The sequence below is a fragment of the Natator depressus genome, chromosome 4, assembly GCF_965152275.1.
Source record: "Natator depressus isolate rNatDep1 chromosome 4, rNatDep2.hap1, whole genome shotgun sequence".
Taxonomy (NCBI): Eukaryota; Metazoa; Chordata; order Testudines; family Cheloniidae; genus Natator; species Natator depressus.
The window spans coordinates 118,189,603-118,212,074 of record NC_134237.1 but is presented as its reverse complement, the minus strand read 5'-3'; the positions used below and the strand labels follow the sequence as shown (position 1 = coordinate 118,212,074).

General features: G+C 42.6%; 1 protein-coding gene across 7 annotated transcripts in view; it reads left to right on the top strand.

Moving 5' to 3' along the window:
• The window catches only part of ABLIM2 (actin binding LIM protein family member 2), a 214,243-nt gene extending 203,146 nt beyond the window's left edge, over positions 1 to 11,097 (top strand). For 2 of the 7 annotated variants that reach the window (XM_074951747.1, XM_074951748.1), the window contains exon 22: positions 9,166 to 11,093. In XM_074951747.1, coding sequence (XP_074807848.1) covers positions 9,166 to 9,279 — 114 coding nt within the window. In that variant the 3' untranslated portion in view covers positions 9,280 to 11,093. Of the gene's footprint in view, positions 1 to 9,165 lie in introns of all 7 variants that reach the window. The other 5 variants (XM_074951750.1, XM_074951752.1, XM_074951753.1 and 2 more) reach the window with 5 other exon arrangements.
• Positions 11,098 to 22,472: the final 11,375 nt, after the last annotated feature.

Here is a 22,472-nt window from a genome sequence, read left to right as displayed (position 1 = left end):
TGCCCCGTTGACATGCCAGGACTATACCTGGACGATTTGCTCCTGGTAGGCCAATCTCATCAGGAGGTCAGGTCAGTGACAAGCGTTCTGATACAACTTTTAACAGCCCCAGGCATTTGCATAAATGAAGAAAAGTCTCTTTTGTGACCCACAACTTTTCAGGGGGAAAGTTGGACTCGATTTCTGCAGGAGCGTTCCTCCCCTCAGAAAGGTTTCATGCACTGAGCACCCTGATTGACCACATCACTCGCAGATCACAAGCCACAGTGCACAAGTGCTTCTCACTGTTAGGCCACTCAACCTATCAACCAAGCAAGGACCATATCAACTCCAGACTGCACTTACGGTACCTGCAAGTACAAGCAATGACCATATCAACTCCAGGGTAGTCGTTCCTCCCAGAGTTGTCTCCTCTCTAACTTGGTGGTCAAAACAGGAAGAGGTCATGTTGGGAATACCCTTCAGCCCTCCCAGCCCCAGGGGCACCACTGTGATGGACACCTCCCTTCTGGGGTAGGCTGCTCACTTGGACAATCACACTGCTCAGGGTACCTGTACCCCATGAGTAGCCTGGCTACATATAAATTTACTGGAACTGAGGGTGGTCTTTCTGCTTATATGTTTGCTACATATTCAGATAATGTCAGACAATATCACCACTGTATAAACAAACCGGGAGGAGCGAGATCTCCTCCCCTCATCCAGGAGGCAGTCAGGCTTTGGAACAGGTGCATCAGGAACTGTATCATAATACAAGCTGTGTACCTTCCCAGTATTGACAGCTCCTTGGCAGGCAAACTAAGCAGAAGCGTCTCAATAGCCTATGAGTGGGAGATTCATGACAGAGTCCTGAACAAGATACTGTATATATATACTATCTGTATTCCACTACCTGCCCTCCATCCTCTTTGCTTCAGATCCTATTAGATTGTGGTAAGAGGAACTGGAGAGGGGTCGACCCACATTGCCTCTTATGCCCGTAGTTGGGAGTACGAGGCGAGCTACTGCACATGTATGGACCAACAGGCACAGCTTTGAAGAACAGCCAGACTCGGGCGCGTGCATACCTCCATGTATAGTATGGATAGGGACCACACATCTCGAAGAACTTCCAGTTACAGTAAGTAACCTCCACTTACATGATATCATATGTTGTTTGCCTCTTCTTGTTCTATCACAATGATGTTAAAGGTTTTCATTGTATCCACTTTTAGAACAATGGTGTGTTCATAGATTTCATTTCTGTAGTTAATTTTATCACAGATGTGAGGCCATGTTAATTTCTGCAGTTAATTTTATCACAGATGTGTGGCCATGATTTGTGAGTCTCACAAGCAAACGTGTGCTTAGAGTATCTCATTTTAAATTTATCTTTTCAGTTTTATCATTTAAATTTATCGGTATCTATGTATTTCTTTGTTTTTCTTGGGCTTTTCTTTTGAATATCATAAAGAGTTAATGAAGACACATTATTCAGTCATTCCTATGGAATGCAATTGAAAAGTGTAACTCATTTCACTCATGTCTGTGCCTGTTAATTGTTGGTTTCAGAAGGATATACTAAAAAAATAATTGTTAATAAAAAGAACCAGGAATGCAACTGAGCGAACGCTTTGCACAAGACTTTGCCTGCCAGCCGACTCTGGCAAACAGAAATCAACTGTTTATATATGGGTGTGACCTTGTTTGAACAGAATCCACATAGTGATTCAAACATGTATATTCCTCCTAAAAGTGCTTACTTGGATCTGCTTTAAGGATAAAGTTTTCTGCCCTAGCTTTTACTCAACACTCATGCTGGGTTCTAGCCACTTTTCAAGAAAATGTTGGAATGTTGCATGTGTTGAGATCAGAGAAATGGTTTATCGTTTCAGGCTGGAGTTTTCAAAGGAGCCTAAGGAAGTTAGGGACCCAACCCACATTGAAATTCACAAGTGGCATGAAGAGGACACAACTCATTGACTTTAATGGAATAGTACCCTTTTAAGCTTGCAGAAAATGTGTTTGCTTATCCTTAGTGTATGCTTAGGCTGCTATCGGTGTTGGGTATTTCTTCATATCAGTTTTCAGAGGCCTTATGAAGGAAGCCTTTGTCAGATGAAAATTATTCATTTGGAATGACGTGAAGCATGAAAAAATGTAATTCCTACCAGGATGGGAACAGTGTGAGAAGTGCACAGCGGGTAGGTAGAAGATACTCAGATGGACACTATGAAGCCCAGACCCAGGACAAACTAGAAGTCATGTTTTAGGAACAAGCTCAAAAGCCCTGTTAATTAAATGGCAACTTTTTGGATCAGGTCTATAGAGCTCAAGTCCAAGTTTGCTGAGATTGAGCCTCTGAGCATCAGCTGTCAGTTTGGAACCACGCATGAGCAGTAACATTCATACTAACAAAATAATAAACGTCTTTGGATTCCACAACTTAACATTATCTGCCTTTTTTAAGGTAAAGCAGTGGTTATAAAACTTGAATTGTTAAAACAAAGTCTTCTTTGCATGCACAGTACACACTTTCCATACATTATCATAACATTTTTAATTACAGATCCCATGCAGGGATCAATTATGTAATTCCCAATAGGAACAAGTTCATTTTGTTGAATAATAGTGTAGTGACACAAGTTATCCTCAGAGTTACATGATGCTATATCACTGGATAGGAGAATAGTTCCACTGAGTGAAATAATTCCTATTTTTTTAATCCCATATTAGAAATCTTTAGCTTCTTGGGTAATTGCCTAATTAGGGGAAAAATAGTATAGGCTTAGTGGTGCTGCAAATGGTTTTCCTAGAGCCTTGTGATACATCACAAGGGGTTATGAGATGTCCCACAGTAACATCACCGAGCAAAATGGAGCTCCTCTGTAATCTCATAATGTCTTGAGATATAAGGCAAGGCACATCCAAAGAGCCAGAGGCCCTGTGCAGGGGGCTGGAAGGGCAGGAGAGAGGTCATACGAATCCTCTTCCTATTGCACATCTTGCACCAGGGCACTCAGGAACTGCTCCCCCTGAGCCTTTCTGAGGACACAAATTGCTTAAAGGGGGCAAGGCCATGGTTCCATCTACCTTTCCCCATCTGCCACAGCAGCAGCTTAAAGATCTGGCCAGGCATGCTGAAGGGGAGTAGATTGTGTGAGTGAAGCGTTCTCACTCCCCAGGGGTTGTGGGATGCTGCCACTCCACTCCACCTCCCTCTTGCTTAAGGCTGTGGCTAAATGCCAATGTCTAGCTCGGTGACAGCTGTAGTCACCAGTTATATCCGTAGTCAATGGAGTTGTTGTATATTGTGATATCTTTTAACATTCCTTAGAAGGCAGCTTGTGCCACCACTTAAGCATTTTTTCCAATAACATAATTACTTAATAGACTGAAATATTTATCAAGTGTGCAGCCTAATTACCCCATAGATGAGAATAACCCCGAATGCTCCCCTGGGAGCCTAGCACATGGCTAATTACAGTTTTATAATTAGCCATGTGGTAGGCTTGGAAGAAGCATCCAGGAAGCCTGCTGAGCCACAAGCAGCAACGTAGAGAGGGGGGAAGGTTAGACAACTCTTGTAGCAGCAAGGTAGGTAGTCAATAAGGCAGTAGAGTGAAGCACAAAAGGGCCAGATGGTGTCCAAGTAATGATGGTTGAACATGATAAGTTAGGGCCAGGGTTAAGTCATGGGGGAAAGTTATTTTTAACCCAAATTCCTTTTATTAGTAAGCTATTTAGAATGGTGAAAGTTTTATTATCTTTACACTCAAGAAATGAATGATCACCTACCCAGGACAGAGCAGCAACTTACTCACGTTGGAGAGCTGAAATGAAAGTAGGCTACTTGTGTGACTATCTGCTGTCCCATGTTCGTGAGGGGCTGACAGTCTGTCCCAGATTTTTCTGACAATTTTTTACATCGGGAGCTGGATGCTAGCACAGGGCCAGATTCTGCAACTGTTACTCCCAGATTCTGTTGCTCAGAGGTTTGGGAATGTCAATAGCAGTCCTGGCAGAGATGGATTAATGGGCAGAGTGCAGGTGATATGATCAGTGTGGTCCCCACTGAAATGAAACAAAGCAACTGTTTAACAGCATACTATATAAATATAAATAATATTTTAGAACAAGTGTGTCCAGCTGAAAGCACAGTATGGATTCAGGTTGGCGTAATATAAAGCCTAGCTCTAATTTGCTCAGGACATGGGAAATAAACAAACAGAAATAAAATACTTTTGATGACAACAAGTGAACAGGATCTTGGTTTTTCTCTTCTTAAATTCATCCTCTCCAGCCATGCAGTACTTTGCATTACATTGGATTGTTGGTTCACTATTGACTGACAAGGATGTATAATACCTACTGAATTTCTAGCACCTGTTCCCTTGAGATCTCTCATCTAATTACTGACACAGCAAAAGCCTGCTTTGGTTGTGCAAGCTGACATGACCACAGCTTGAGGCAATATGGGTGTAGGTTAATTGCAGCCTTCCCTTACCATAACTTATTCACATTAATGTGATGTTGCTAACTATTAGTTTTGAAGATCTCTGGATTTCATTACAAGCACAATTCTTCTCAAAGAAAACAAAGTTAACTGAACTGAATAAACATTATAAATCTATTTAAACTGCTTTGTGTTTTTTTTAAACAGGCCACAGAAAAACAGAGACAAGCCTCATTAATTTGCAGAGAAAAGCATCATTTAAAACATTATGTATGACTGTTTGACTGTGCAATTAATTACCTTTCTTCTGGCAGGCAAAGTAATGAGCCCGTATCTGTAATACTCACTTTAATGAGCCTGTATGTTGGAAAATGAGGATTTCACATTGTAATGCTTGCCTTCCTCCTTGCTTTAAAGAGATTTAGCACAACTTTTAATTAATGATACAGTTTCCAAAAGTGGTTGGCGTTTACTGTAATTCTTGAGAATAAGCTCTTGTGTTCTAATGCTTCCTCTGTGTGTGTGTGTGTTAATGGGGGTTACTAAATTATTATAGCAATATTTTGGTGACTCCTTTTTTTACAGTAGCATAAACTACTATACTCTAGTGTTAATATAGACAGGTTTCAGAGCAGCAACTGTGTTAGTCTGTATTCGCAAAAAGAAAAGGAGGACTTGTGGCACCTTAGAGACTAACAAATTTATTCGAGCATAAGCTTTCATGAGCTACAGCTCACTTCATTAGATGCATTCAGTGGAAAATACAGTGGGGAGATTTATATACATAGAGAACATGAAACAATGCGTGTTACCATACACACTGTAACGAGAGTGATCACTTAAGATGAGCTATTACCAGCAGGAGAGCCGGGGGGGGGGGGGTGGAAATCTTTTGTAGTGATAATCAAGGTGGGTCATTTCCAGCAGTTGACAAGAACGTCTGAGGAACAGTCGGGGCGGGGGGGGAATAAACATGGGGAAATAGTTTTACTTTGTGTAATGACCCATCCACTCCCAGTCTCTATTCAAGCCTAAGTTAATTGTATCCAGTTTGCAAATTAATTCCAATTCAGCAGTCTCTCACTGGAGTCTGTTTCTGAAGTTTTTTTGTTGAAGAATTGCAACTTTTAGGTCTATAATGTGCAGGTGAACGAGCCTCTGATAGTGTGGCTGATGTGATTAGGCCCTATGATGGTGTCCCCTGAATAGATATGTGGACACAGTTGGCAATGAGCTTTATTGCAAGGATAAGTTCCTGGGTTAGTGGTTCTGTTGTGTGGTGTGTGGTTGCTGGGGAGTATTTGCTTCAGGTTGGGGGGCTGTCTGTAAGCAAGGACTGGCCTGTCTCCCAAGATCTGTGAGAGTGATGGGTCATCCTTCAGGATACGTTGTAGATCCTTGATGATCCGCTGGAGAGGTTTTAGTTGGGGGCTGAAGGTGATGGCTCGTGGCGTTCTGTTATTTTCTTTGTTGGGCCTGTCCTGTAGTAGGTGGCTTCTGGGTACTCTTCTGATTCTGTCAATCTGTTTCTTCACTTCAGCAGGTGGGTATTGTAGTTTTAAGAACGCTTGATAGAGATCTTGTAGGTGTTTGTCTCTTTCTGAGGGGTTGGAGCAAATGCGGTTGTATCGTAGAGCTTGGCTGTAGACAATGGATCGTGTGGTGTGGTCTGGATGAAAGCTGGAGGCATGTAGGTAGGCATAGCGGTCAGTAGGTTTCCGGTATAGGATGGTGTTTATGTGACCATCGCTTATTAGCACCATAGTGTCCAGGAAGTGGATCTCTTGAGTGGACTGGTCCAGGCTGAGGTTGATGGTGGGATGGTTAAGAGGTTAAGAGCAACGGCAGCTCCAAGCAATCAGTTCTTTACACTGCTGTAATCCCATTGAAATCAGTAGAGTTACAGTGGGAGAATGCCAGTGTGGAGAATCAGACCCTTAGTCTCACAGGCCTATGCTCTTAGAAAAACATGCACTTTTTGGTAAGGGCGTATGCTCTGACTCAGAAGGTGGGGAAGGGAGGTCAGGAAATTTACAACCAGTGTGCATCTGTACAACGACCTCTGCCCTCCATGGATGCCCTGAGATCTGCATAATTTTCCCCTCGATCTCAGGGAATCTGCATATTTTAGTGGGCTTTGCCTCCTTGCCTTTCAAGAGAAGGCAGTCCACCCCAAGAACAATCTGAAGGAAGCCACACAAATTGAAACTTGTTTAGTTTTCTAATCTTTATGCCAGTTTTTCCCATTTGATGTCAGCGTGGCCCTTAGATTGTCACTTTGGGAAAGGAAGTCAGTCTTCCTCTGTATTCGGTACAGCACCAAACAAGCTGCGAGTGCACAAAAATGTCATTTGTCACTCCGTGTGCCACGGTGCAGGAGCCAGTGCCAGTGACATAAGATACAATATCAGTGATCACACAACTCTGGTTTTTAGATTAATAAAAGATTGTGAGCATGTATGTGGGATAAAAACGATACCATTAAGCAATATTTTATGATACAACTGAAAATGACTAAAATACTGCAGTTCTGACAAAACCAGCCTGCGTTTCTTTAATGGTGACTGAGTCGCACAAAACAGGGTTGGAATTTTTAACTTGCTTTTCACTGAGCCATTCCTACAAGGACTTCAGAGTCATATCATAGCCTTATAAAATACACACACGCACAAGTTTACATTCTCGCTCCCCCTCAGACATCAATTTTCAATTCCCCTTCTTTGGTTTGGCTATTGAGGCCAGAGAATTTCATTGAAGATAATTAATGTTCAAACAGCTGATGAGAGAGAAAATTCACTCCTAGATTTCTTTGGGACTTGTTCTCCCCAACTTCATTAGTGAAGAGCATTAAGTTCTCAGCTATAGGTAAAGTCCAACAAAATTAAAATCATATGTACTGAGAAAAATATGAATAATTGCCATAACCTCTCAGTGGGTCTTTTCCCTTGGTATTTAGACCCTTCAAACTCTTGTAGACATTTATCATACGCCCCCTTAGTCATCATTTGGCCAAGCTGATACATTGTTAGGTCTTTTAATCTTTCCTCATAAATCAAATTCTTCAGCCCCATGATTAGTTTTGTTACTTTTATCTGAAGTCTCTCCAGTTTGATGACATCTTTTTGGGAGCAAGTTTTTCCAGAGCTGCAGACAATTTTATAATCGCTGCTGCTGCTAGGGGGGAGCCTGGGATAGGAGCTGGTGTTCATGAAGGGAGGGGCCTGGCATTGCTGTGGTGGGGGGACTTGGTGATTCTGAGTTGTAGGGGATGGTGCTCAAGTGGGGTGTGGGGGAATAATGCTGGGCTGAGGGGCCGTGTGTATCCAAAATGGGGGTTGCAGCCAGGTTAGGCTGTTGGTGTGCCGACACTGTCATGCTGACCACTATTGTCTCATTGTTTCCTTGTACTCCCCTGTCTGTATCCTTCTGTTGTCTCTTGTCTTATACTTAGATTGTAAGCTCTTTGGGGACCATCTTCTTGTTCTGTGTTTATACAGTGCATAGCACAATGGGGTCATGGTCCATGACTGAAGCTCCTAGGTTATAGTAATTATTATTAATACTTTAATAATTATTACTAATAATAGCAATAACAGGCAGGGGGAGGGAGGGTGTTCCCTTGCTACCTTTTTCCCAGCCACACAATACAGAGTAGCAGGGTTGAAGAGCACAAGTCCAGTGGGCTGTGAAGTTAATCAGGCCAACATTTCCAAAAAGCGGATTTTGATTTTGTAAACCTTTGTTTTGGGGAGCACAACTTGAGACACTGAGCGGCTGATTTTCAATGTGCTGCACTCCCTCAGCTTGCAGTACTTTCAGTAGGAGTTGATGAAAATTGGGTCTCAGTTGGGTACCCAAAATTGTCACTCTTGGTAATTGTGGATTATATCAGTTTTAGATGGTATAATCTCTACCTTACAGATGCAGTGAGCCTTAATATTTGTAAAATGCTTTGACAGAATTGAGTCCAAAATAGCTAATGGAGAATCTAAAAATTAATTTTCATTTATAGTTGAACTGTACACCTTTAGTCTTTGCAGACTTTTCTGTAAATATAATAATTAGGTAGTAAGCATAACTTTATCACAGAGGTCCCTTATGTTAGCCCTATTGGCAGTATTATTTTTGTAATTCTCTCTTTTTTGCTCTGTATCTCAGTTTATGCTGAGAAAACAGGAAACATCAAATAAAAGCCCAGCTCATGTCATTTCAAATCAGCCTTATCCAACATCTCATTGTGATATGACTCTAACCCCATGTAGAAATACATTTTGCATGTAAGAGCTTAGCAGCATGGTCTCTCGTTTGTTACAAGGCTACTATTAGTGAACTATGATGGTGTCTGTTGGACTTATTATATAGATCAAGGGAGGGAAATCCAGCTCTGAAATTAAATTGATAACAATCTCTTTAAATTCCCAGATTGGCTTAAATAGGTCTCAGTATGTTCTATCATCAAGTTATATGTAGAAATATCTAAATCTCTTTCCCAAAGCCCTGGCATCTACTCAGTGGGAACTGTATTGGAAAAGTTCTCTTTTTGTACAAGTAAGCCACTGCTGTCAATTTCCCAAGAGATCTTAGCTTATTTGATTTTGATGCAGTCTTTTACAGAAGCAGTTTGGGAATTCAAATGAAAATCCCAGTACATTTTTTCATAGTGCAGGAAAGGGAGAAATACTCCTTCTTTATGAAAGCACTTACCATATCTTTGTATTTTCTTTTTCAAGAGGCACTTGTCCCCTGAAGAGTTCCAGGAAGTCTTCAAAATGAACATTGAAGAATTTGATCGTCTGGCACTTTGGAAGCGGAATGACCTAAAGAAAAAGGCCCTGCTTTTCTAACCTCGCTCAGACAGAAAAAAAAACAAATGTGGTTAATCAAAACAAAAATTGTCTTGCCAGCACTATCATATGCAGTTACTGTTGAACCATTGTCCAGCTTCATTGTGCTAGTGTATGTGGGAGGGAAACGACGGAAAAGATTAAATGGTAGTGCATTGGTATAGAGGTAATTTGCTGACATTGCATGACTGGCTGGTTCTGTCAGTAGCTCCTGGTCCTAGCCAGTTTACAACATACAAAAATCTAGCTTTAAATTAATTGTTGCTTGTGGTTATTGCTTGATGCAAAAGGAGATTTTAAAAGGGAAGAGAAAGAAATGTAGCTGTGACAAAAGAAATCCACCTAACATTTCATTTCAATAAGTTTTACAATAATGATGAAATTTAGAAATCCCATGACTAATGAACATGCAGTTCTCCTACGGGGGGGATAATAGGCTATTTTTTAAAAAATGTGGTAAAGGCCAAAGAAAAGCATTTCAGCAAGTTGCAACCGTTTTTGTGTGGTACATTTTAGGAATGAAAGCAAAACTATCAAAGCACCTTAAATCTAGTTCTTACACTTTAGATGGAAGCTACTCTCTAAAAGATCACATACATCTAAATGGTAACTAGTTATGTTCAATTACAACACAAAGAGATTTTATTTTATTACAAAGTATATTGTGACAAATTACAGTTATAATGACTAAAGCATATAAAGAGACCTACTAAGAAAAGTTTTATGTCCCATTCATCAGGAAAACTAAAGCCTTATACAAAACTGGTTCAAGGGTGTAAAGTACCAGTTACTTGGGTTTTCCTAATCTTTTGGGGATTTTTTACATTTCGTGCTGATAAAAATACCATGAAATCTTAATTCTCTCTCTAGCTACATATAAAATAATATTGTTTTGTAAATATATGTTAAAGCATAAAGGCATACTTATTTCCTCCACTCTTTGGCTTTACTTTTTAAGCCTGAAGAGCTATGGTGGCAATTTGGTAGCTGTGGAATCGTAGCGTTCAGCATAAAATGTAACAAAAAAAACAAAACAACAAAAGCTTGATGTATTCTCTCAATAATTATCAAATGGTAACCAAATATATCTATTATCAAAACCCTTGTTCATTAATATTTGCATGTTTCTGTACAAATCAAATCAAAATCCTATGTATTATTGGTGCAGCACCTTGAAACTTTATCTTAAATAACAAGTAAAGTTAACAAAATCTACATGTTTGATATGAGCATTAGATATTAAGATCTTTTCCAGCTGAAAGACAGTATTAAATTTAATAATTTAATATGGTCAAAAATACAGTTGCTGATGAAGAATGTTTTTAAAGTGAGTTGCTAGTTTTATGTGATACTAAAAGAGCATTTAAAAAAAAGTACATTTTTCAGCCATATGTCAGCATTCTGCATTTTTACTGTCTTGAATGTTTGTACTCATCTTCTACATCACTCTGTCTTTTTGCATTTCCTTAAAGTAACTTTAATATATGCACTGCTTCACACTAGTTCAACTGGTCCAGTGATGGAGAAATTGTAGCGTTGAACATGCCTTCTTCCAATTAACATTCAAAATTCATGCTGTTGGAAATAAATATTTTCTCATGACCTAAATGTTTTGTCTGATAATACGTATGTCTAGAAAAATCATTAAAACGGAAAACATAGCTTGATACATGTGCTAATCATTTTAATGTATATAATTTCAAGTTGTAATGTTGCTATAGGTCTTTTCATCCCTTGATACTGATATGTAACTCTCATTAAACTTACAGAAACATAACTCCATGTTCACACATTGAGGAGAGAGGATTCCCCATCATATTTAACACAGAACTGAATTCTTCAGAGTTTTCCCACTGAAGTCAGTTGAAGCTATAGATTTGCATCTCCACCCGCTGGGTGAAATTCACTCCTGTTTAGAGTGCCCACCCAACCCCTTTGCACAAATCCTCAAAATAGGGGTTAAATGGCACTTATGTAGTGCCTGGGCCCCTGCAGGCCTTCTATACTTGTGTGAATTTCACGCATAGTGATACTGTAAGTCTTTAAATATACTGCCTTAATAAGCATTTTTGACACTTTCATTACACAGCTACCCTGCACATGTATTTTAGTAAAGATGTTTTGCGTACCACATTGGTTAATCACTCAGTTTCTAATGAGCCTCTGACTCGTTCACAATAAGGCCATTTTACACAGACAGAACTGTTAAACCAGACTTATTGTGATGGAAGCTATGTCTACATTGCAATCAGAGGTATGATTTGCAGGTTATTTAAACATACCCATGCTTTAATCTAGCTAGCTCATTAAAACAGCAGTAGAGATGTGCTGGTACAGGCTGTGCAAGCTGATCCAGTCCCCCTGGATATGTACTTGCATTGCTAGCCTGCACTACAGTCCATGCCTGTGATGTATCATGGGTCTCAAACCTGGGTCCGTGGCAGTTCTTAGACCACAGCCACCATCTGGCAGCTCACTGGTACCATCAGCAGGTAGTATGGGCTGGTGGACCCTAGTTCACCATAGGCATCATCCAATTTGGAGGCGACATCTGGCCTCTCTGATTGGCTCAGACTTACTGTTAAACCAGATGGAGGCACAGGAAAGTTGTCTGAGCAACCGGGTGAATTTCTGGCTGGCTTCTACATTGGACCCTGCCTTCTCACCTGACTCTTGAGCACTGCCTTGCTCCTGATTCCTGCCTTCCTGTCGTGTCATCAGTGCTTGATTTGTGCCAGGGGCTTAGCCCTGGCTCCTCTCATCTTGGCAGTTCATAGCCCTGACACCTTTGGGCTTGTCGCATCAGTTATGAAAGTAAAAAAATTGCTTGAGCCCCATCACCTAATTGCTCAAGCCCCAGCACCTCTTTCATTACAAAGTAAGCACTGCCGGTCATGTCCTGTTCCTGGTTCCTGCCCTTCTGCCTTGTTCCATATTCCCTGTTTCGATGCCAGCCCTGGCTGCTGACTCCTGACTCTGTCTCCATCATTGACTTCTGGTTCCTGACTATCACTAGGTCTGAACACCTACAGCAGCACCAGTGTCTTCATTGCTATTTTTAGCAAGCTAGCTAGATTAAAGCTACCATAGATATGCTTACCACAAACTGTAAATCACATCTTCTATTGCAGTGTAGCTCTAATCTATAATCTGACCTCTTAATTTCTAAAATGTATCTTTCTCTATTTTTGAGATACAGATTATGGTTTTATTCATTTATTTTACATGCAGTATCCTAAAACATCTATTAAATGTGAATAAACTTACACAATCAGTAATCAGTATTCTCCTAGGTCTGCAGTGTTCCAACAGCCAATCCTAAATAGCACTACAAAATGGAAAATCATGGGGGGAAATCTACATAACATGTCACAAGTGTGGCATAGGGTAATTGCATAAATTTTTGCCAGGATTTTCCATCTAGTAATGTGGTCCAGAAATGGCTGTTACAAACCTGGAACTTTTAGCGGAACATCTGTCATTCTGTAGGCAAGGGGTTCTCAAACTGGGGGTTGGGACCGCTCAGGGGGTCATGAGGTTATTACCTGGGGGGTCACGAGCTATCAGCCTCCACCCCAAATCCCACTTTGCCTCCAGCATTTATAATGGTGTTAAATATATAAAAAAGTGATTTTAATTTATTAGGGGGGTCACACTCAGAGGCTTGCTACATGAAAGGGGTCACCAGTACAAAAGTTTGAGAACCACTGCTTTAGGCAATGCTTTTCACAGTTTATAAAACACTAAATGCTGCTATCTCTTGTGTTCCCATGGGCTATTTTTCTGTGCTTATAGACGTCAGTTATGAGGTGCCAATATATGTCTTCATAGCAGCAATGAAGTCTTTGTGGTTTTCCCCCCTCTAAGATTCCATGTTTTGTCTTTGGATCCGATTTGTGTATCTCAGACAGTCGGGTCTCCCCTGTTGCGTGGTTTGGCCATCACCTTACGCATTTCAGTTATTCCCCCATACACAGCAATGCTGAAGCCAGTTTATTTCATCACCCTGGCTTTTGAGACAAATGAATCCTGTGACAAATGAATACTCATTAGACCTGGGGTTGATCTGCGCTCCCCTTCAATACAGGAAATCCGTCAGCTCCCTGATCGCCATCATCAGAGGAGATGGGTGTCTTTTCCCTCATTCCTTGCTGTACACTGGCTGTTTCTTCTGTCTGGAGTCCACTGTTCAGATTTCTGAGAGCTGAAGCAGCTGAGGTGCAGATTGGGAAGGAGACAGTTGCGGGAAGTTACATAGCGTACAACTGACCACCTTCTGTACAAGGATTTCAGGTGAGTGGTCAGAGGAGATATGACTGATGCCAAAAGGCACAATTTCTCCTCAGTCACATGAAATGCTGAGGAACCATGCAGCTGAGCTTTTTCAGGTAGGGAGTGCACAGCCTGATCAAGCCAGACTGCTTCACTCTCCTTAGTTCCTTCAGCAGATCACCAGCAGGATGCTGTTATATTATTTGCAGATAAGATAGATCAGCTCCAGGGCTGTCTCTCTGGGCCTTTTGATTGTAAGATCTACTGCTTCCTGACAGGCACTGTGCTCCCCTGCCTTGATTTGACTTACTTTCTGAAGAACCCCCTGTTGAAACTGGAATGCAGTCTGCAACCACCACATTTGTGGGAGGGTGGCTGGAAAGGCAGTTTCTTCTCAGGTCTGGGTGGATTTGGATACTTATGACAATCTACGTCCCAGCCTTCTTTTGGAGTTGAGGTGGCATTTGTCAGGGATGGTCCTAATGTTCTTCAGCTACCACTAGAGTAGCATCCAGTTTTGTTGCGGAGTTGTTAATTGGGCAACTGAGGGACAATTGTGATGTGTCATATGAATCAATCCAACGATGATTTGCAACTGTGTGCTCCACTGACATGCGGAGCTGTTCTCTTTCATGTTGTTCAACATGTATATGAAGCCTCTTTGTGAGATCAGTTCAAAACACAGGGTTAGGTATCATTTTACGTTGATGATACACAAGTCAAGTATATGTCTTTTTCCCTATGGCACAACAAGCTCAGTCTCTGCTGGAGAGAAATACTTGGATGACGATACCAGTTAGATGGCCTGGTGCTATACCCTGCTGTTGGGTAGAGATTGTTGATATGAAGAGACTTGCTTCTCTGCTGTGTCTTTGCTTGTTGAGGGAGATTCTGTCTTATGCAGTGAGTCAGGACAAGAATCTTGGCATCACTTTTGACTATGCTCTGTCCATGGAAAGCCATAGTTTATAAATGGTTTGTGCTGCAGGCCACTAGATAGAAATATATTCCCTTGTGCCCATGAAGACTGATGATTTTTGTGGAAAAAGAACAATGTTAAAATTGTACGATATGAGATGATGTTATAGGATAAGTGTTGTTACATGGATTGCATGGCGGAATATGTGTAGTATGAAGACTGAAAAGAACACATGCCATTGAGTGCACAGAGACACACCGGCTCAGACTCCTGCACCCAGACTACCCACCTGGAACTTGGAAGGGGTTGAATTTGAAGAATGGGTGGTTGGTTCCTGAGGAAAGAGGAAGCAGGATCACAGAAGGGGCCAGGGAAACTAGACTGTGATCAGGAAGGGAAGCACTGCTAGGCTCTTATAAGATTAAGCTTTCCCATCCTGGAGTAAGAAGTAGACAAGTTACTGACCGCTATTGTTTTGTTTAATCTGATTCAATCAAATTTCAGTGGTTTTTCAAACTCAGAAATCAGAGGCATAATCAAAAGATGGGGTTTGAACAGATCTACAAAGCCCTCAAAATAGAGTTAGGAAAAGCAGCTAGGATTGCTCTGTCTTTACAGGCAAGTGTCCTGAGAGGACGGTTGGAGGGGGAAAGGGCTGCACTAATGACCTAGAGACACTAATGTCAAAAACAAGTTGTGTGCCCAGGAAGGGGCAGCCCATGACAATTTTACGTCCCTTTACTGAGCAGCAAGTGGGAGATTGCTTTATTATTATTGTTGTTAATAATGTTTTAAGTTGGCACAGCTATTTTTTTAGTCCATAATGAAGAGTTTCTCTTCCTTTTCTACTATATTCCATAAGGAGAAGGTTTCATTACGTTTACTACGAAATCAGTGGCAAAACTTCTGTTGATGTCAAGAAGAATAGAATTGGATCCACTGTATCAGGGATCGGCAACCTTTGGCACGCAGCCTGTCAGGGAAAGCTGCTGGCAGGCCAGGACGGTTTGTTTACCTGCAACGTCCGCAGGTTCAGCCGATCGCAGCTCCCACTGGCCGCGGTTTACCATCCCAGGCCAATGGGGGCTGTGGGAAGCGGCACGGGGCTTCTCGCAGCCCCCATTGGCCTGGGACAGCAAACCGCGGCCAGTGAGAGCTGCGATCGGCCAAACCTGCGGATGCTGCAGGTAAACAAACCATCCCGGCCCGCCAGCGGCTTTCCCTGACAGGCCACATGCCAAAGGTTGCCGATCCCTGCACTATATGTAGATGCAAACATAACAATAATAATACTTACTCTGACATGGTGTTTTTCATGCATAGATCTCAACATGCTTTAAGTATCATGAAGGGAGAAAACGAACATAAACCAAGCTAATGTCAGTGCTCATTTCTGTTAATTCCTTACTCCATCAGATCCCCTTGAACTCAACAGGTGAATGATATAGTAGAATATACAATAGTAGAACACAGAATGTTTTTTACCTGGAGAAAAAAAATTTGTAAGCACCTCAGCATTTGACCCACTGTATCTTTACATTACGTCAGAAAACACTGTAAAACTACTAATCTGGTCATACTTTCTTAACAGCATGAACGTATGGCTCTTAACTCTAAATTTAATAAATGATTGACTCAGTACATCCGACATAAATAAGGCTAAGAAAATACTTCATGTTAATCAGTGGAAAAAGCTACTTAACTAAGAGTAGTTAGGAAGAAGTGCTATGTAAATACAGGTGTTGTAAAATGTCCCAGTGAGAGTACTCAGAAGAACATGAGAATTTTTCAAGTGTTGTAAGCAAAACACGAGAAGTAATTCTTCCTCTCTACTCTGCACTGGTACAGCCTCAACTGGAGTATTGTGTCCAGTTCTGGGCGCCACATTTCAGGAGCTGGAGCATGATGCAGAATGTGATCGACTGTTAACTAGAGCTGGGATGGCATGCCCATTAGCACTGCGGAGAACAGATGCAGCGAGGAAGTGTGCTGATTAGGGGTTACCAAGATTCTGGTAGAGCGGGGGCAGCATGATTCACTATGGGGAGGAGTGGAGCACTGACCCAATCCTAGCTCCCCTACTGGGGCTGGGTTCTGGTATTTCCCAATTTTGATGAGACGTTCACCCCATACCAGCCCCAAAGGGGTTAAGGTGGCCAGTTAACATTATAGGCCGCACCTGGGTTTAGAGTCTGGCTTGAATGAAAATGAGTAATGACTGATAAAGCCCAGCTGGGGGAGAAGCTGACTAAGGTATAAAGCCAGGACATTTTCAGCAGAAAGGGGCTTCAGTGTGGAAGCTGGCTGTCACTCTCTAGGCTTACAGAGGGGAAAAAGAAGAAACCCAGGGAGGAGAGAAGCCTGGGGATCCTGGCCCTGAGGGAAAGGTTACCCAGAAGGTAGAGAAGAAAGTCTGTTGGAGGCAGAATAGGAAGCAGCTCAAAGAAAGAGCAGCAAAATTAGAGACTGTGGAGACCTTGGCTGTTGATTGTAGGGTCCATGGGCTTGAACTCAGAGTAGCATATGGGTTCAAGTTCCCCTACCAGCCACTGGGAAGTGGCATACAATTGTGGGAGATGCCAACCGGACAGCTAGTCCAGAGGGACTTTCTACCCTAGAAGGGGTTGTGACAGGTTGCCCCCTTTCAAGGTGCCACTTGATGTGCTGAGATACAACTGAGCCCACCTGTTCTGTCAGCATGGGCCCCCGTTTACCTGTCTTGCTGAGCCAGGCTCTTAAGCCTCCTCCAGCACACACACAGGCAGCGCCATGCCCCACTGCAGAAAGACACAGACACTGAAATCAGCTCTGGGAAGACTCAGTTTAAGGGACTTTCCCCAACACTCAGGTGCCTACCTCCTTTGAAGTACAGAGCCAAAGGTATATTGTCTTGCACTGTATAGAAAAATCTGCACAGCGCAAGTTCATAAAAATTCACCCTCTTCCTCAATGTGAAGAGAGATATGCATGCCTCCTTGCCCCTACCATTAGAAATTGCACAAACTGGGTTTAATAATAAACCAACCAAATTTATTTACTATAAAAGGCAGATTTTAGGTGGTTAAAGGGATAGCAAACAGAACAAAGCAGATTAAGCAAATAAAACAAAACACACAAACTAAGCTTGATTCACCAAAGAAATTGGCTACAAATAGTAATTTCTCACCCTAAAAATTGTTTCAGGCAGCTTACAGAGATTCTTGAAAGTCAGCTGCATTGGCCTGCAGCTTGAATCTTCAGGTATTATTAGTCATAGGCTAGACAATCTTCCAGCCTGGGCTCAACTCTTCTCCCCTCAGTTCAGTTCTTCCTTTCAGGTATTTCCCAATGTCTCTTTGGGCGGGGAGGCCGAGAAGAATCATGATGATGTCACTCCCTTGCTTATATATCTTTTGTGTATGGCAGGAACCCTTTGTCTTCCAGGGAAAAACACTGGCATTCCAAGGAGGGCAGGGGTCCAGTACCAGGTAACTCTGACCCATGTCTCTGCGGGGCTGTAGTAGCCATTACTCACAGACTGTCTGGAGCATCCACAGGAAGACTAAGCTCTTTCACAGTCCATTGTCTTTCCTAATGGGCCATCAGCTCTGTCTGGCCTTTTCATTATTTTACCTGAAGGGCTAGTTGTGGGCGACACCCAAAGTAGCACATTTGAAATATGGATACATGGTCAATATTCCTAACTTCAGATACAGAAATGATACATACAAATTGGATAATCACATTCAGTAAATCGTAACCTTTCCAATGATATCTTACATGAGCCATCTGGCATAAAGTATATCTCAGTTATGCCATATCCATACCATAAGCATATTTCCATAAAGAATATGGAGTGTAACGTCACAGTGGGGACTATAGAGTGACCTAGCCCGAGGGCTGAGTCACAAAAAAAGAGACAGAGAGGCCAAGTCAGAGACAGAGAGGCCACAGGGTGAGTGAATGACACAAGGGATGTTAGACTGGACCAGGGCCGATTCCCCAGACACAACCATGAGAATTTGCACAAACAGTGAATGACCTCCATGACACTGAGCCAGGGTGGGTGGAAACTTGGCGGGCATTCTGCTGCATCCCCCAATACTGGCACAACTCCAGTGCCTGATGATATTTCTTTTAGTTGGTGGAGAGGTGGGGCTGGACTCAGTTGACTTGCATTGGTATAGGACAACTGAGACCATGAGAGGCAGAAGAGTTCTGGACACTGGGGATTGAGTGGCATGCTTTTCTTGGGCTTTCTCCATTAGTCAATCATCAATCTGGATGCAAAGATCAATTAAAGTTCCCAGGCTAGATGGAGATTCCACCCATACTGGTTCATCTTTGATAGAGTCGTTGAGCCCCTGCCTAAAGTGGTGTCACTGCACAGCCTCATTCCCGTGGGTGTCTGTGGCCAGACATTGAAATTCCACTGCATATTTGGCAACGGACCTGGTACTCTTCCAGAGGGCATGGAGAGCAGCTTCTGTGGTGTTCTTGATGCCCACCATTGCCCATACAAAGCTGCTCCTGTTCTTAAAATGTATCTCTTTCACTGTTGGCTATTGCAAACTTTGGTGCATATATTTGAATTATTGTATATCTGACATGCCTTGTTTATAGCCTGACTGTTATTCTGTCATTCACTGGCTCCAGCACTGGAGGGACTACACTGCCTGATGCATCAGCAGTGCTAAAATATAAGTAAAATTTAATTAATTAATCCTTCACTGATTAGGGTCACTTGCTATTTGTGGTACTTCTTCCCAAATGATGTCAGTGCATTCAATATCCTTTGTCATGGTCTTCTGCCAGTTCTTCCTTGGCCTTCCTCACTTTCTCTTTCCTTCCTCAGGTACCCAATTCAATGCTTGCTTAGCATGTCTCCCATCTTCCTTATGGTATACAAGTCCCAAACACTTGAGCATTCTTTCTTTGATATTTTCTAACATGTCCTGCTCTGCTAGACCCCTTTCTCTCACATTAATTAATTAATTAGAGTGAGTGTGATTACCAATTCTCCCCATCCAGGTGCTTCACACATCTTTTAGCCTTGTCAATCTGAGAAGGCCAGGCAGCTCCCCACAATACCCTTCCCTGCAGCATTTCAAACCAGCGTACAGTTACCCCCAGAGAAAGGTTCATGATCTGCCCTAAATCTCTATGTCCTCTATGAAGTCCACCCACTAAAAAAATCCAAATAATTTTTACCCAGGTGTACAAAGCATGTACGAGGGGTATCAGCTGGTCCCAGAGCATGCCCCTCTTGCCATGCCAAGTCCAACTCAGATTAGCCTCATGACCAAGCCTAGCTATGAACTTCCATGGGAACTGGCTGCACATCCACAGGCCTAAGGTCCAGATGTCCCTGCTTCTGCCCTATTTTCCCTTCCGGCTCCTCACAGCTCACTAGTGGTGAGGAGAGCATAGCCAGCCACCTTGCCCCACTTGCCTGGGTGATTCCATATTGTAGCTACCACACTGGATTGCCCCCACCTCCAATCACGTTTTAAAATGTAAAACTCTCAAACACGGCATTGGCACACCCCAGCAATATTTTTGCCAACAACGGGTTAACATAATGGATTGCATATTTGGTTGAAAGAATTGATGGCCCCTGGACTCGTAAACTATTTTATATTTCATGAGATACAGAAGAGAAATAAGAGCGATCCCTCTCAGTGGAGATGCTCCTTATAAAGACACTCCAATGCAATGTTATCAGTTTTCATTGTGTGAAAAGAGAGAACTTACCAAAAGATAAACAAAAATTGCTACAAGTGTGATTCAGAAATCAATGTAACTCATCTAAGGGTGACATATGCTCCACTTTTGTAGTAAGCAAATAAAAATTAAAGGTGAAGAGTTAACATCCACAAATATTGACTACGAAACTGAGGTGCATAAGTTATGCATAATGTCACTCAGCCATGAGAAAGCAATTCTTAAAAGTTTGTAACCAGCAAACTTTTTTCTGGCAATATATTTTAAAACATAGATGCGGGAACCAAAAATTGCAACAGCAACAACAACAAAAAAGACCATTGGAGTCTCCAAACTTCAAGCATGGCACATCCCTAAGAATAATTTGTAGCTAAATTTGTCTTCACAAAGGATGTCTCCCGCTTCCACACCCACATCTTATCTCCAGGAAGAAGCTGGAGGTCCTCACCACTGTTTGCCCCCAGGATGCTGTGGATCTTGTTGTCTTACCTCCCATCTTGGCATGGGCAAGACAGGGAGATGAGCACCTCTGTCCTTCCCTATCATTATTGATTTGTATTCAGTAGCACCTAGCAGCCCCAGACAGGAACCGGGTCCCTATTGTGTTAGGTGCTGTACAAACACAAGCCCTGCCCCAAAGAACTTATAATTTAAGGAGTTCCTGGGCAAAGGTGTGTAAAGTTTAGGTGTACATGCAAATTAATGTTATTTTTAAAACAATAGGAACATTCAAACTGAACTAGTAATCAGTGCCTGTCTATTGCCTTGTCTATATTCCAATTTGCACCATTTTAACTTCAAATATGTTTAAAAACCAAAGTAGCTAAATCAGTCCAAAATTCTCTATGGACAGTTTTCATTTAATTTACACCTGGTTTAAATTATATTTACTCATCTTAACTTGCATCATTAATCTTATTTAAATATGGTTTGTATTATACAAATGTAGGGTTGGAAGGGACCTCGAGAGGTCATCTAGTCCAGCCCCTTCACCTAGGCAGAACCAATTTTACCTAGACCATTCCCAATAGGTGTTTGTCTAACCTGTACTGACCTAAGCTAAATCAATATAAACTGGGTATAAACTGATTTAAAAGTGTATGCACAAGATTGTGCACCATTTTAACCAAACTGGTTTTAAAATAAAAAGTTTGATTTAAACAGGTACAACTTTCAATATAGCCAGGCTCAGACTTCTGGATTGCTTTATCCCAGTTGATCACATCCTTTGGTAGGATAAGGGAAAATGCTGTTGGACTAGAGCAGAAGGATGAAAGTCTGGAGGAGGCGGGTTCCACTTGACTTGAACAGCAGGATGTTTCTGTCTTGGCATCCGTCCTCCCTATGTGCAGGCTTTCTGCCTGTAGCATCTGCAGGCACCATGAGCCTGTCCACTGACAGCACAGGGCTAAGAGACGGATTGTGGGGCTTACACTGGCCCCTAGATAACTGGTAAAATAGAGGTCAACTGCCTGTGCGCTACAATGATTACAGTACAAAGCTCATGTGGAAGGAATGTCACTTACCATATTTTATTCATGGTAAGCAGCCAGACATTTGTATTGCTGCATGAAATTAATGCTGAAATACAGGGTAACGAGCATCCCGTATTGAGTTGATATAGGACTCAGGATAAAATGCAGGTAGAAGTGTCGTTTAATACGAGTCAGGGCCCTGGAGGAGACTGTATCCCTTCACTCCTCCCAAGGAGCAGGCTTGCAACTCCAACCTCAGCCTCTCCTGTTTCCCCATCGGGAGACTACCTCCCTTCACCATACATTCCCCCCCCAGCACTTGCTTGTTCCCAGGTAGAATCCATAGCATCGAGCAGCCCCCTTCTATGCCTCCAAGAAACCCCCCGCACCCCCTCTCATCTCCACTTGGCCCCAGCCTTAGAGCTCACATGACCCTTCCTGGGCTCCAAGAACTAGTACCTCATCCCTTCTGCAACCCCTTAGTCCCCTGAATGGTGCTGGCCCCCTCTTGCAACCCCCTAGTCCTCTGGAGGGTGCTCGAGACCCTCCTCCCCAGGGTACCTCCTTGCCTGTCCCCAGGGAGCATTCACCCAGAGGATGCCGTAGCGCCCCACGCCGCTATATCCTTTCGGGGCGCAGTCCCCAGAGAGCAGCTCGGCTCCGCGCTACCTGCCCCGGGGCCGGGGGCTGGGGCTCTCCCCCTCCCGCCTTTGTTCTGCCTGGCTCCGCCTCCTGCCAGCGCTGCCGGCTGATTGGGCGGCGGCGCCGCCAGTCTGGGCCGGCTCTGGCATGTGTGAATGATACTCCCCGGGCGTGCGGGACTC